Raw genomic sequence first — 15,388 nt, forward strand, 5'->3', positions numbered from 1 at the left:
GACAAGGCGTATTCAAGAATAAGATAGGAACGGCCGTGCCAGAGGATGAGCCCTGGACACTGACGCAGGTAGAGGAGGTCTGGGTAAGAGAGTCTGAGGCAGAGTAACAGTTCTAGTTGCCGAGATGAAGTGGACGGACTAGAACTGTCAAGATAGGAGCCAGCTTACTAGTTGCCGAGATGAAGCGGACGGACCAGTAAGCTGATAAGGCTAGGTGCAGCTCTAGTTGCCGAGATGAAGCGGATGGACTAGAGCCGGGAAGAGACGGGAAATTACACTGGTTGCCGAGATGAAGCGGACGGACCAGTGTAATCGTTAAGGATAAGGTTAAAATCTTAGTTGGCGAGATGAAGCGACGGACTAAGATTGCTGGAGAGAAGGAGAGGAGATAGGCCATCGTCTAAGGTGTGCGTACAGAAATAACAACTTTTGCGAGCATAGATTGGCAATGAACTTCTCTATCTCAAGCAGTGTATACGCCACCTGTGCCATGATTAGACCCAGGAAAGGATGTGGATCTAAGATAAAATTGGGGGATTTAGGGTCCCTTATTTATAGGCCTAGTCCATGCGGCTGTGACTGAGAAGCGATCGGTACATGTCTGCTTGAGATAGGTTCGTGCATTGCATTGTTATCATTTATTATTCATTGTACAGATATTGCTAAGTATTATGTACAGAAATTATTAATATATAAAAATGACAATGTGTTTTTACAAAATAATGCAATATGTAAATTTGGGAGCTTCAGTGAGGCTCGAGGTGCTGTGCTCTGGTGAGTTATGATCGCACCGCTTGTTCCCTCTCGCTACAACGTCAATATCCGTTATTAGATATTATATTATAGATTAGATATATTACGTTATTATCGCCCTCTGAGATCATTTCACTCCGATCACAGATAGTAGGGAATGCCAGTATAGTTACATACGTAATCAAGAAGTATTGTTCAGTCCGCAAGTAGTTATTAATTATGGAGCGCTAAGGTGTATTATTGTATTACCATAAAGAACGGACTGTGCCTTCTAGGGCAACAAAAAGCCACTGGGCCACATATCATACACTATGGTAACTACCACAAACTCCTCATATCAACTGATAGTCCTCTGATGGTTCTGAAATATAATGCTTCTCTGTTACCAGCTTTCAATCAGTACACATACTGTAGCTGGCTAGAGACAAGATACTGTGCGTGGACCAAAGAGAATGCAGCGCAGAAGCCGGCCATAAACTTTTCCCATCAACAGCAAAAACCTAAATGGATAATCCATCCCAGCGTTGGTTAAACTCAGCATGATTGTTGATAACATCAAGTATTTCATATATGAGTCAGGCTCTCAAGTCCCTATCACTTCCATTCAACTTAGCATTAGACTTCATAGACTTTATTATTTGAAATGCTCACCAATCATTTGAGAAGCAGAAAACACATGGTTTCCTATGTTCTTTTCTTTTTACATTGTAATATTACTTTCTCATATTAATCTAAAAATATGATAGTTCGATCGTTTTAAATGTTTTCATAATATTTATTCCATAATACTATCCCCTCCCTTTAAATTACATATTACTTTCCTTATTTGCTCTTTGGCGTATACCTATCTGTTTGTCTGCAAACTTGTAGTAACCTTTAATACCAGTAAACGCCTGTTTCACTAGTACACAGGATTTTGTTAGTTAAATTTGTTTGTGATAGTTTTTTGATACAGCTTATTGTTTTTTCTTTTATGAATTTCCGTATTTCTCGTTTTGATTTAAGTGTCCTTCCCCATTAGTTTTCCTACTGTACAACCAAATTTGTTATTTATTCTCCTCTTCTTTATTTGAACATCGGTCTGCTATGGATGTTGACACGCCATCTTATGATGATTTATCTCATGAAAAGGATCTTTTGGAGAAGTTGAACTATTTTAAGGAACAAATACACAACTTAGAAAACGTTCTGAAACCTTTTTATGAAAGTGATATTTATTCTGATCTCACCACTGAAGAAAGAGTTGAATATGACATATTTCTTTCTTATACACTCACATCTCTTTACTGGATGTATGTTAAAACAATTGGAGAGGATCCATTCCAACATTCTGTAAAAGGTGAAGTAGACAGAGTCCAAGAATATGTAACAATGTATAATAAAATTAAAGACAGAAAGAAAGCTCCTTGTATTGACAAAGATGCTGCACAAAGATTTATCAAAAGGGGCATAGGAAAAATTCCTTCACCAGATGGTAAGCGAAAAGTATTTGATGATGCTAGTGATGATGAATTAAATGCTGAGGAAGAAATTGAAATACAGCCAAAATTAATTTTATAATTGTGTTCTAGTTGAATATAAATAAGTTATGTTATTAAGGAATTTTGTACGTTGAGTTTATTAAATGGTTACTTCTGATTTATGGACTGATGAGAAATCATGTGTAAATGTAAATATGATATATATTGGGCCTAAGTAATAGTTATTGCAACTTCTTATTGATATTAATGTAAAAATTAGTTGAAATAAATATGTTATTTTCACTTGGTAAAATGAGACAAAGAACTGAAATAGGTGATTGCTTTGTTCTATGATTTTCGTTTTTGTATAGGTGCTGCTTCCTATTGATTAAATTATTTTTGGAAACTGTAGTCTTGATACATATATATATTGTACAGAAATACTTAAATATAGTTTAAATGTGCATACAATCATTTTTTATTTTAATAAATATATGTATTTATTGAATCGAATGCGTCATTCTTTATTTCTAGCCCAATATTTTGATGTTCAAAAAAAAGTCTTGAAGTAGTTTTGTATTTCAGATGGTAAAGAGGTTTTTAATCCCATCAGTTATTAACATATTCTCGCTCTCTCTGTAAATATATATATATGCTATATTTCTGCATGAACAGGATTATGATACTTTTGGCTTTTGGAGGACATGTCTTTCTTTTTAATGTTTGCCTCCTGATATTATGGAAATTTGAGAAATCTCTTGCATTTACTACGATATAAATTTGAAATGAAAATTAATTTTTCTTTGATTTGTATAGCTCTCGCTGCTTTATAGTGTCTTTTTCCACATAAAAGTACAGTTCATATATCATCGGCTTAGATTACGAAACATTTTAAGTCATGATTTTATAGTATTGAGTTAATGGTTTTCTAGTCTAAAATATTAAAAAGATTAAGCACTAAAGAATTTATTAAGATCATGAAAATATGCTTATAAAAATTACCATTACTTATTTCCATAACATAAAAAATGTTCTTACCATTAAATATCTTAAAACTTCAATTTACGACTTAGTATATTTCACTTGTAAACTGACAATGGAATGAAATATAATTACAAAGTATTGACAAGCCAAGAGTTATAAAAATATTCAATGTGAAAACTAAATTTTAAGATAAAATATCTTCAGGTTAGAAATATTTGTAAGAAAATTTACCAGTTCTTTATTTTTAACTATAGTTTATTATGTGATAACTGAAAACAGTAAATTGAACTGTCTATTTTCTAAAACTAATTAATACTCTTAAAATTTATTTTTAAAACATGTATATGTGTGTATATTATATAAATACATAATTATATATACATATTTTTTTACAATGTGCAATTAGTATCTTCATCATTGCTATATTATCTGTGTTTACATGTAAGAATGATATTATACACAATAATATTCATTCATTTTTCACTTTAAAATGTCTGTTGTGGGTCTATATCTAATATGATGATATATAACAGGATATACGGCCCGCAGAGTTATGATGTATTTCCAAAGTGGCCCACTAGATCATTTGGGTTATCTATCCCTGTCCTAGACCCTTCATTGTGTGACTTATTTATTTCTGAGATTCAGACTAAGCTATTGTACTTATGACAGCTAAGTATTTTGGTAGAAGAATCATTAAGTGCCTGGGTGGATCTATTTTCACTTGGCTTAGCTGATATTTTTTTCGTAGATATTCCTAACTGAAAAACTTCAGTTAGTAAAGATATATTATGACAGAAAAGTTCTAAGTTTGGCAACAATATTCCAAGAAATTGCAGTCCTTGCTGGTTCTATCTGCTACTTGGTAAATTGGAACAGCACAAAGAATATGGAAGTATTTCTGTAGCATTTGTACTGAATGTATTTTCAGTTATCTGCCAGTTTCTTTTGTAGTCTATTACTAGCTTAACAACTATAAGGTTTTTTAATAAAGAAAAACTGGTAAATAATAATTTAAATTTATAAGTTCATGAATTTACTTCTTCATTGTACATGATAGCTATACTTCTCATTATATTACTTCAATCAGATATGTGGAAGTAAAAAATACAGATGGTAAAACATATATTTACATAATTAATTACCATATCTTTTTGTACCCGTTGAGCTAATGCATTTATCCTCCCTCCATGGACTTCTGTATATTAGATGTTAATTTTTCTAAAATCTTAAGCTTTCCAACTACTCTTATTTCGGAAACTTCAGCTTAGAAATATATTTTTTTAGTTAATTATCAAATTCATTCATACTTTATAGGAATCAATTTTATTACTAATATTGATGAAATGCAGTTAATTTCAATTGTTTCTAATAAACAAAATTAAAGGTATTTTAGAAATTCAAAATTTTGGTGATTAAATCCTGTTCATTGAGAATGGGACCTAGCTGACTTTTAAGTCCATTTAATTATGTGTTGATAGAATAAGTTGTAACTAAGAACTAAGAAAACTGTTTTATCCATTTTCGAAAATATGGCATAAAAGTTTGAAATTAATGATCAAATTTTTGCTTTAAGCCATATACATTTTTGAATGATTTGGTTATTTAGACTTGAGGGCTTGAAAATGTGTATTTCTGTTGAAAACTTGGATTTGAAATTTTTCATAATCACAATATTTTTCCTTATTGTTTATTTCATAACCAATGAAAAAAAAATTGATAAAATTTGGAACAGATCAGTCAAATAAGACAATTAATAAAATTCATAAGTTTATTATATTAATATTTGCCTGTAGTATTTATTTATATATAGATGCACATACACAAAAATTATATATATTTATATACAATTAATTTTAACTGATAATCTAATTGTAACAATATAATATCCAATATATACATAGAAATTATGTATACATAACAATTATAACTAAACAACAAATGATAACAATTATTGCACTGCAATAATAACAGAAACATACTATATAAATGTCTAAAAAAGTTAATGCCTATGGTTGTGCTCATTAAAATAATTTTAGTAAATAAAATTAAGGATAAAACATTTTTTTTTATCACAATAGTAATTTTTTTATATTAGGTTTAAAAAGAAAAAATTCAAAATATTTATAAAACTCTTATCAGTAACAATGTGACCTTATTCATAAATACAATCATAGAATACTGTTTTTCAATACAATTCACCAATCTAACCTAACTAATTTATTTCTAAAATATATAAATAATAACTGAGTGATCAGTTGAATAAAATCTAACGTAAAATAATTTTAGAACTTTTTAAGAAGTTTTTATCAATTTTGATTACAAATCTCGAGGTTTACTTGGTCATTATCTTTTTTCCTAATCTTTTTTATGATTAATTGTACATAAGATATTAATTATATTAAAATGTATCTCATATTTTTTGATCTTAGCACCAGTAGTCCTAGTGAAGTCGATTCACTTATTTTGCAAGGATTGGTAGTAGTCCGAAAGTATTTTCCAAGCACTAGGTGCCATAAAACCCTTTGGTGGCAAAGTTCCTGTCTTTGCAAAGTCTGTGAACAAAAAATAAAATTTATGTTTTCAAATCAAATTAGTATAATTTACTGGTATAGCTGTAGAAAAAAAATTTAAATGCCCAAAATTTCATTTGATTAAAATAAAAGCATGATTTTTTAATGCTAATGAAAAGCGAAGAAGAATGGCATAAGATTTAGTGTGAAAAAATATCTTTTAACGATTTTATTAAACTTTAGTCATTAATTAATAATTAAAAAAAAAAAAAAAGGCCACAATTCTATGAACTAGTCAAGGTCATTGTATAATACAGGAAAAACATATTGGTTAAAAAATAATTTATTTAGAAATTAAAATTTTTTTAGATCAACTATGATACATATATTTGTTAGCATTGACTGATCATATAAACATAAGTTCAGAAAAATTAAGAATTAATAAAGGGGGGAGGGGTTAATTGTGTCTAACATAGTAAGGTCAAGAGATCTGCTGATTTTTTAAATAAACCAAATTTTATTATGCCCTTTCTGATTATATCTTTGACTTATTCCAAACCATAATGTTTTATTTTTAGTCAATTTTACATTTGTGATAGTTAAATATAGTTTTTAGAAAATTATTATTTTTGTTTAGTATAAAAGAACATTCAATAGGCTGTGTTTGGGAAAAGTTTCTATCTATTAATTTAATATTATTTTTAAAAATAGAAATTAAATTAATTTTTAAGCTAAAAAATAATTTTCACAACTAAAAATAGTTATTAATGAGCATATTTTTTATTAATGGATTCAAAGTAGCTGTTATAAGATATAAATATAGGTGTTACTGGAAACAATTTAAATATGATATCTTTGCAAATAATAGATATATATGAACTCTATGGAATATGTATAATTACCAATACATGCTCCTTTGCTGTGTACTACACTAGAAAAAACAAAACAATAAATCATCTACACTTATTATATAAGAGTAATTACTTACGCCTCATCTTGGTCCCAGAAATGAACAGAAAATCTTCTTTCCTGCTTGGGTCAAAGAAGTCCATTTTCGAATTAGATTGATCAAAAGCAGCAACACGGAAAGGAATTATCTCGAGCTGATCAAGTCCTGGAGCCATAGAAAGAACTCTTCCACCATGAGTTGGATCGTAAAGGTCACCACCAACTGAAGGATCAGGATTAGGTAATCCTGCTGGATCTCGACCTACAATATAAAACTGAGCCCCGGCCATCATCCTTGCCCGAGCATGCCACTGGACCTTTAAATTCATAAGTAATAATAATCAGTTTTAGATAATTATATATATATATATATATAATTATTATTTGGAGATTGTCTGCAAAGATATGGTACTGGGAGTGGTAGATGTGAAGGCGAAGGTTATTAATATAAATACTAAATAAAGAGAGAGGGATGAAACCTGATGTACATTACAGGAAAGAGATAGTGTTTTGGATAGAGATTGTGCTGGATAAACTATATACTAACACCAATTCGAAAGGAAGGCTTTAAACCAACACAAAGTACTGTTGGATAAAGGGAAATTTTTTTGGAAAGGAGGGTGTTATGTTTAGTGCGTCAAATTATGCCGAAACCATTCAAGATATGTTCGTACCTCTGTAGGACCTGCATACATCATAGGTGAGGGAAAGATAGCAAGAACAGTAGATTGTGGATCAAGTACTCCCTCGGCAAGGACTGCCTCATGCTGTGCCATCCTGACTGGAAGGGGAACATCATCCTCTTTTGTCCAACCTCCTAGAGGATGAAGGAGAAGTACTGGCTTTTTGTAGCCTCTTTCAATCAACTTTTTACGGGTGTCCTAGCAACATATTACAATTGATTAAACTGTTAATAATTAAGAAATAACATAAATGAAAATGTATTAATAATTCAAACCTATATTGTTATTGTAATAATTTATCCTGATACTGTTTTAAACTTGTTCCTTTTTATCAAATAGATTTTCTGTTTCTGAATTTTGAAAGTCTTTAAACAACAAATAACTGACAAACATCATTCAATTTCATACTGGATGATAAAAGTTGAAAAAATCATACATTTTCAATGATGTTAAATTAGGAGAATAAGAAGCTAAAATTTAAGGAGATAACCATAAAAAGCTTTTGTGTTACTTAAACTTTAGTGTTGTAGGACCCAAAAGTAATGATAAATATGTGATGCCAAAGTTAATTTAAACTGTTGTATACAGAAGTGTGGCTCCTGCTGATTGTGAATAAGGAAGAAAAGTAATGGACTCACCATTTAATAAAACAAGTAAATTATATGATAGTGATTTACAAGAACATTTCAGATTTAGATAGTTTATTTATCACTTTGCTAAATAAAACAAAATATTAATGTTATTTCTGAATAATAATGATAAAAATTTAACAACTATATACCTGCATTAGAAGTGCATGCCCATTGTGGATAGGGTTTCGCAACTGGAAAGCGAAAATTGCATCAGCACCCAATTCTTTGAATTTTTGTCGGAGTTCATTTGGTGTCAGCCTAAACCTATCCAAACCATCGTTCCATTTAATACGGCCCAGCACTTCTAAACTTCCTCCAACCAGAAATTCTCCACTTTCATAAATCATCTGGAATAATTTGCACAATTATTAAACAAATAGTCATAAATAATTATTCTCCTTGCATTAGAGAGAACTTATTAAAAATTAGAGAGAGGGAGATGAACACTTTATTAACTAATTGATGTTGCTCAAATTCATAAAATTGCAATGACACCCATAAACATGGCAAGCCATATTTAACTATACACAAGAAGTGGCTATGTACGTGGAATCACTAATTCGAATGAAACTTTTTTTGGTGATACTAGGTAAAAAATATTAGACACATGTCTGAAGGTTATTGCTAATGGGCCCTAGGAGCTGAGAAAAAAAAATGTAATAATATTAGATTTTTTTGTATTATTATATTTTTTTTATAGATAAATGAAATTGATGTTCATTTCTTGCACTGCAAAACACTGTTAAATACAAGCTTTTACAGTAATCAAAAACAAAATTTTTTCTTTACAGGAATTCCTAAATTTTTTATAAATAATCAAAACAATTTAATTATTTCAATAGGACTCCACCAAACTACACAAAACTTACAAGTAGTGACAAATGTTATGTTTTGTTCTAATTTTTAATGAAAAAAACAAACAAATCAATTGGTCTAAAATAACCATTGAATACATGCAGAGCAAAGGTGGAATAGGATAGTATAAAATATTTGTTTTTTCGGTTCCTAGGACACATCGGTAAGAACCCTGGGACACTTGTTTAATATTTTTTGACCTATTATAAATAAAAAAGTTTCATTGAAATCAGTGATCGTAAGTGCATGACCTCCCCTTGTCAGTAAATAAGCAACAATCAGTGTAATATGAATACATTTATAAAGTTATCAATACGGTAAAAATCAGCATTAAAATAATGAACTCTTTGCTTTAAAGAAATTTGTAGAATTTATTATAGTAATTAAAAAAGTAAAATGTTCAAAATATACTGTATTCTGTGTGGAAAAATCCATTCAATAACATAAATACCTGTTTATTATTCAAATATAAAGTTATGATGAATTAATTTATTGATTATATGAATGGTAAAAATACCAATGGAAGAAAAAGCTATTTACATAAATGTTAGGGTAAATAATATAAATGATTAATTTAATTATTAATAATTAAGGACTCTTGAAACATTGGTTTTCCCAGAAAATAAAGTGTTGCTAGGAGGTTCATTTAGTATTGTTTTCTCATATATTTGATTCACCTATATGGTTCTAACATTTCTGTTTTATTAAATCTGATTGACAAAATTTTATCAAATTCAATAGTTCAGTTTACACGGCACCCTACAGAGTGAAGACCCTTAGAATTTAGAACAGACCTTTTATTTATATGTTTTTCATTATTCTCCATTACCTTCTAAGAAATTTATAAGTCTATAGTACTACCCTTATTTCTGGAAATGCATTTTCAACCTAGAAAAAAGATTTTCCTCTTATCTCCTTATGTGAAATATCAAAATGTTTTATAATTTATTTTTATCCATTTTCCACAAGCAATAAGGATATGAAATATTTAATTAATTTAAAGGTACTTTAGAAGAAGCTATTTTGAAAATTTGGTATTTGAACTCTGTCAAACTATTTCAATGTGGATAAGACCACATGTAAATACAAGATAATTGAGGACCCAAAAACTAGTAAATAAAATGAAATTTAGCACAAATTATTTTTGACTGATTACCATACTTCCTCTACTAATATTAGTTGTTGAAATAATAATTTTCTGCATGATGTACAATAGAAAATAAGATAAAAAGAAATCTATTTTATAATTCAAAAATAATATCTGACCTTTATGTATGGATGACCACGGTTGGATGTTCCAAACTGCCTGCAAACTCTCTCTTCTTTCTTATGAGGATAGAACTGAGGCTTCCTCAAAATTGCAACTGGGCGCCCATTATAACTTAGAGTGAATGCTGTGCAGTTTTCTAGCCTAGCCTTATCTGAGCTAGCAACTGGTAAAACTATAGGAATAGACTGATTCATTCCTTCCAAGCAATTAAAGTGAATTACCTACAATATTTATAACAATAATCAGAACTATATTTAGCTGTAATAAGTAGAAACAAAGGAAGGATAATAAATTGAACTTTTTTATATATTTTTATCAAAAAATTAAGAAATGTATTTTTTTTAGCCATGACTATGGATTCATGCATAAAGTAAAACCACAAGTATAAACATTCTGTTAAAAAATGTTAACAAACCTGCAAGAACTGATCCTCATTCATAAAGCCCTCCAAAGGAGAGGCCCATCCTTCAGCCAAAATCTGCACCCATTGGAGATCCACCTCATTTATAGGCAACTGTTGGAGACCGCTTGCTTCCTTTACAGCTTTTTCTAGCCTATTGTCATCCACATACAGCTCCTTAACTCTGGTATTATTCTCCAGGTTTGATGGAATGATGCCCTGAAATATAAGCAAAGGATAAAACAAATTATAAAAAAAAAAAAAGATGATGTCCACTGAATCAGTAGCTACCATGTAATAAGTTGGCATATATAGGAGCCATAAGTGTGAATTAGTTTGGGTTTTCTAGTTTGAAGTTCTGCTTATTTATACAAGTAGTTGGTTAAAATTTGGAGAAAATAGATCTCATTTTGGAATAAGTGTTTGGCGGTTCTTCTTTAAGGATCACATTTTATATATTATTCATTTTCATTTTTCTTTATTTATGTTTATTTGTTCTTACAGGGTAACCTCAGAATCTGATGTTCAACCAGATTGCTGATTAAACAGATAGTGGTTAAGGAAAAGGGTCAATCAATTTTTGGATTAATAACTATTTTCCATGAACTTTATTTTAATTACTAGATTTTCATGTTTATTTTATTAATTGTTCTTACTTAATTTTAATATTACTCTTTTCATACAGCCTTTACCTTCTTATATCACTTGAACTATTCATGTCTGTTAACACTATTTATTTATCCCTTTGTTAGTTATTTTCTAATCATTCTATCTATTCTTTATTCATTGATTGTTATCTTGTTTTTTTGTTCTTAGGAAAATTATTAATTTCCCATAAATGACATACTACAATAATAGCATTGTACACGATCTCATTTATTTAAATTATGATTTTAGAAATTTCTTTTTGATGAAAAATATGAGAACAGTAATAGGAAAAATTATTATCAATTTCCCCAATATAACATACATTTTTTTCTCTATCACATTACATCAATCAGGAACATTACTATATTTAATGTCATACTTGAGTGATGAAACTAAAAAAATATTTCATCAATAAGTATTATTTTATAATAATAAATTACTACACTTTTTCAAGTTTCAAGTAATAGTATAAATTAATTAATGGTAGTGAAAACTAATTTCGCTGTCTCTATGATGCCTGAATTATAAAAACATTAAATGATTAATTATCTACTGGTATTTAAAAGAGATAAGGGTTCATTTTGGAATCTTGCAATCCTAAGAGTTATAGTCAGAGATAAAAACCTTGATTTTAAGATAACATAAAGTTACTTGAAAAGAAAAAGGCATTGGGTTACAATAAAAAAACACCCTTGTTTACAGCTGTATTTCAACTTTATCATTTCATACCACTTTTAAAATGAAAAAGACCAGCAAAGATAAAATAATTTTCCAGTAGTTGTATTAATGATACCAAATTGTAATAAATTCACAAATAGTCACACCTCGGAGGAGTGTGACTGTGTTCTCATGAAATCCATTGTTGAAGGTGGAGGGTAACCCAGAGATAATCCCAATCCCATGATAAAATCAGGAGTACCTTCAGACTTCAATTAGAAGTGGCAAAAGTAGAATCCAAACATTCATTCTAAGCAGTTTTGAGAAGAAAAATAAAGATGGAACTCTCCAGCATGTAGACATAAAGGCCAGGTGACATAGGGTTTGTAGGCTAATTATATGTCAGAAAACCAGAAATGGTTTCATTCTCTCCATTTGCATGTAAAAAGAGTTTATTAGATATTGCAGCAATTTTGTGCTTGTGCTTTATGAGGTGAGGGGTCAAAAATCCTCGAAATTGTTTACTTTTTTCAGAATTTCACTAATTACTCCTATATGATGCATTTATAGGAAAAGGTTACTCATTTAAAAATTAAAGTACATAAAATTCTGTTTCAAATGAGGAATGTTAGAAGTTGGATACATAAGGTGGATCAATATTGAAATCCTAAAATGATCTGAAACCAATTCTGTGTGCAACTTCACTATGCTTGTGGAGCCTCAGATTGCTCTTTTCTATCTGTAGAACTTCACTTGGCCAAAATTTCTTCTGAAAATGCTTTTGAAACTAGAATTTCTTATTTAATCAAACAGATGGCAATTAATGTTTTCATCCTCCCCGACTTCTATAGATAGTGATAAACCAAAATTCATCACAATTAGGAGCATTATTATGTCTACATATATCATTTGTTCCATATAATATATTTTATATTGCAAATATAATGCTAAAAATCCAAAAGACGATTTCTATAGAAAATGGTTATTATTTGAAGTCATATACCTTCCCAACAACTAGAGTAATTTCTAATATACAATGCTCATTTCATGCAGAATTATACATACTTTAATTCTACAAAGTAGTAATATTTTGTAAGAAATAAACTGTTTAGTAGTGAGTAAAAGAAAAAAGTATGAAAATGTTGAGGGGAACTCCCCCTCAGAAAGCATAAGCAGATAATTGGGGAGTTACAAGGCCTTCTGGATGAAAAGGATCTTTAATCAGAACAATTGTCATAGTCACATTCTACTTCCAAATGTCACTAATTCAGTTAACCTTGTATTTTTATTGTTTTCAATTTCTTCGTTAATTACCTAAACATCGAAGCTTTTTGCACTTAAAGATGTTATGATTTAAAAAAAATGGCAATATAGTTGTTTTCTGAATATGAAAAGTTTCTAACAACTTCAGTAATTTCTAATATATGGTGCTCGTTTGACACAGAATTTTATGTGCTCTAATTAATAAATAAGTAATCTGTTCCTAAAAATGCATCATTCAGGAGTAATTAGAGGAAAAAAAAGGCAATAACTTCTAAAGAATGGATACAGTTTCTTAACTAATAATTAATAAAGTAAAAATTGAATTTTCACTTTAAATGAAAAATTATCATCAACTAAGAGTCTCATACAGAATGTTACCGCATCATCTCAGTATTCTTCAAAATGTTGGAGTTTTTTTTTTGAACAGAATTTCACATTATTTTGGTGCTGAATATACACAACTAAATTAAAAATACAAGGACAAGTGCTTCAGTGCAAAAGAGACGAACAGCACCACATGGCACGTTTGCATTAAAAGATTAAAACTTATTACATAGTAGAATCGAGAAGGTATTAAGTTTACATGTTGCTGAAGCAGCTCCATAACTTGCATGCAGCTTTCTTCAACAGTCAACTCTACTGTTTTAACCACTAAGTCTGGATGATCTGGCTTTTCATATGGTTGATCAACTCCGGTAAAACCTACAAGAAAAAATTGTTTTGTTTTAATAAGAAAAAATAATATATCTTAAAAATATTTCACTAAACAAAGTTTTGAAGGTAAACTTCAATGGTTGGGTTTAAGTAATTTTTAAAAAATGGTATATAAGAAATTGAATAATTAGAAAGAAAAAACAGAGTGGAAACATCTTAACTTTACTTTAAATCTCATAATTATTTTTCTCAAATTGTTGTTCTATTATAAATTTATTAATATATTTTTTACTTAGTGTTGGCAATGATTTAGTTCGATAAGTTTCTTATTAAAACAAAATTTTTTTTCCAACAATATTCATTGTTACATATAAATATTCAATATATATATATATTGAATATTTATATGTAACAATATTCATTGTTACATATAAATATTCAATATATATATATATTTTTTTTTCATTGTTTAAGGGTATATTGGAATTGGCATGTGGTGGGGGAACAAGTCCGGCAAGTGTCATGATTCTTTTTTCGGGACTGCTGAAAATAAATATTAACTGCACCAGGAGGGAATCGAACCCACAATGTTCCGCAGCGAGTATTCTGGGACCTAAACCCCAACCCGCCCGGCCGTCACGTCCCTGTTTAAGAGTATAAGATAAAAATTTCTGTTAATATAGTTGTTTGAGAGTGGTTTAGTTTCTTTTAAAAACAATTTTGATCTCTTTTCTCTCAACTTTATTTCTTTTTAACATACGACGTTTCGACCTCTCAGGTCATTCTCAAGGATTCCTTATTCTGTCTTCATTCCTTTTTTTTCCTTTAAATTTCATTATTGCCGGCTAATTGCCTTTGTCAATTTCTTCTATTAAAACTATTATCCTAAATTTAAAACTTTCATTAACTACTTTTTTGTTCATTAACAAGCCCCAATTGAAACACAGAAACCTACCTTCAACAGGCTAGCTAACCTGTTGAAGGTAGGTTTCTGTGTTTCAATTGGGGCTTGTTAATGAACAAAAAAGTAGTTAATGAAAGTTTTAAATTTAGGATAATAGTTTTAATAGAAGAAATTGACAAAGGCAATTAGCCGGCAATAATGAAATTTAAAGGAAAAAAAAGGAATGAAGACAGAATAAGGAATCCTTGAGAATGACCTGAGAGGTCGAAACGTCGGATGTTAAAAAGAAATAAAGTTGAGAGAAAAGAGATCAAAATTGTTTTTAAAAGATAAAAATTTCTTTCAAAACATTCGCTGCCAATATTTCTAAGAGGACTATCCTACTACCTAAGTTAATGTTTTTAACTATATTTAAAACTGGAAAATTACTCTCTGAGATTTTTTTTTCTCACTCCTTTAACAAGAAGACATTTTTTCCCACAATTGGAAGAAACTTGTCCTTTACACATATCAGCAGTAAATTTTTTCATTAATTGATATATTTTCCTGAACTGTTGAAAAACTTTAGTTCTATTTCAGATTTAAGTTGTGTGCACTTTCATGTAATTTTAATTTATTTTTATGTTGGAGTGAAAATTTAAACTTCAACAGTTAGATTGCTGATTCACTAGAAGGTACAGGTATACATTCTCTGTGTGGATGAAACAGTTGGGAGATTGAACTTATTTTTCATCTTTTTTTTTCTATAGAATCTTCTTTCATCT

At 29.5% G+C, this 15,388-nt stretch overlaps 2 protein-coding genes across 4 annotated transcripts in view; one reads left to right on the forward strand and one right to left on the reverse strand.

Moving 5' to 3' along the window:
* Positions 1–1,839: 1,839 nt before the first annotated feature.
* On the forward strand, positions 1,840–2,313 carry Rrp47 (Ribosomal RNA processing 47). Its single transcript, XM_014417787.2, has one exon. The coding sequence runs from the start codon at positions 1,840–1,842 to the stop codon at positions 2,311–2,313; it is 474 nt and encodes a 157-aa protein (XP_014273273.1).
* Positions 2,314–4,954: 2,641 nt separating this feature from the next.
* Positions 4,955–15,388, reverse strand: part of Papss (PAPS synthetase) — an 82,083-nt gene continuing 71,649 nt past the window's right edge. For 2 of the 3 annotated variants that reach the window (XM_067053043.1, XM_067052998.1), the window contains exons 5-11: positions 13,620–13,768; positions 10,514–10,717; positions 10,095–10,319; positions 8,123–8,320; positions 7,333–7,539; positions 6,699–6,975; positions 4,955–5,752 (exon numbers count right to left, since the gene is read on the reverse strand). In XM_067053043.1, coding sequence (XP_066909144.1) covers positions 5,655–5,752; positions 6,699–6,975; positions 7,333–7,539; positions 8,123–8,320; positions 10,095–10,319; positions 10,514–10,717; positions 13,620–13,768 — 1,358 coding nt within the window. In that variant the 3' untranslated portion in view covers positions 4,955–5,654. The remainder of the gene's footprint in view (positions 5,753–6,698; positions 6,976–7,332; positions 7,540–8,122; positions 8,321–10,094; positions 10,320–10,513; positions 10,718–13,619; positions 13,769–15,388) is intronic. The other variant, XM_014417802.2, reaches the window with a different exon arrangement.

The sequence above is a fragment of the Halyomorpha halys genome, unplaced genomic scaffold, assembly GCF_000696795.3.
Source record: "Halyomorpha halys isolate HHAL.00 unplaced genomic scaffold, Hhal_1.1 Scaffold169.1, whole genome shotgun sequence".
Lineage (NCBI taxonomy): Eukaryota > Metazoa > Arthropoda > Insecta > Hemiptera > Pentatomidae > Halyomorpha > Halyomorpha halys.

Coding starts and splice junctions, on each gene's coding strand:
- Rrp47 (XM_014417787.2), top strand. CDS start 1,840: ATGGATGTTGACACGCCATCTTATGATGATTTATCTCATGAAAAGGAT.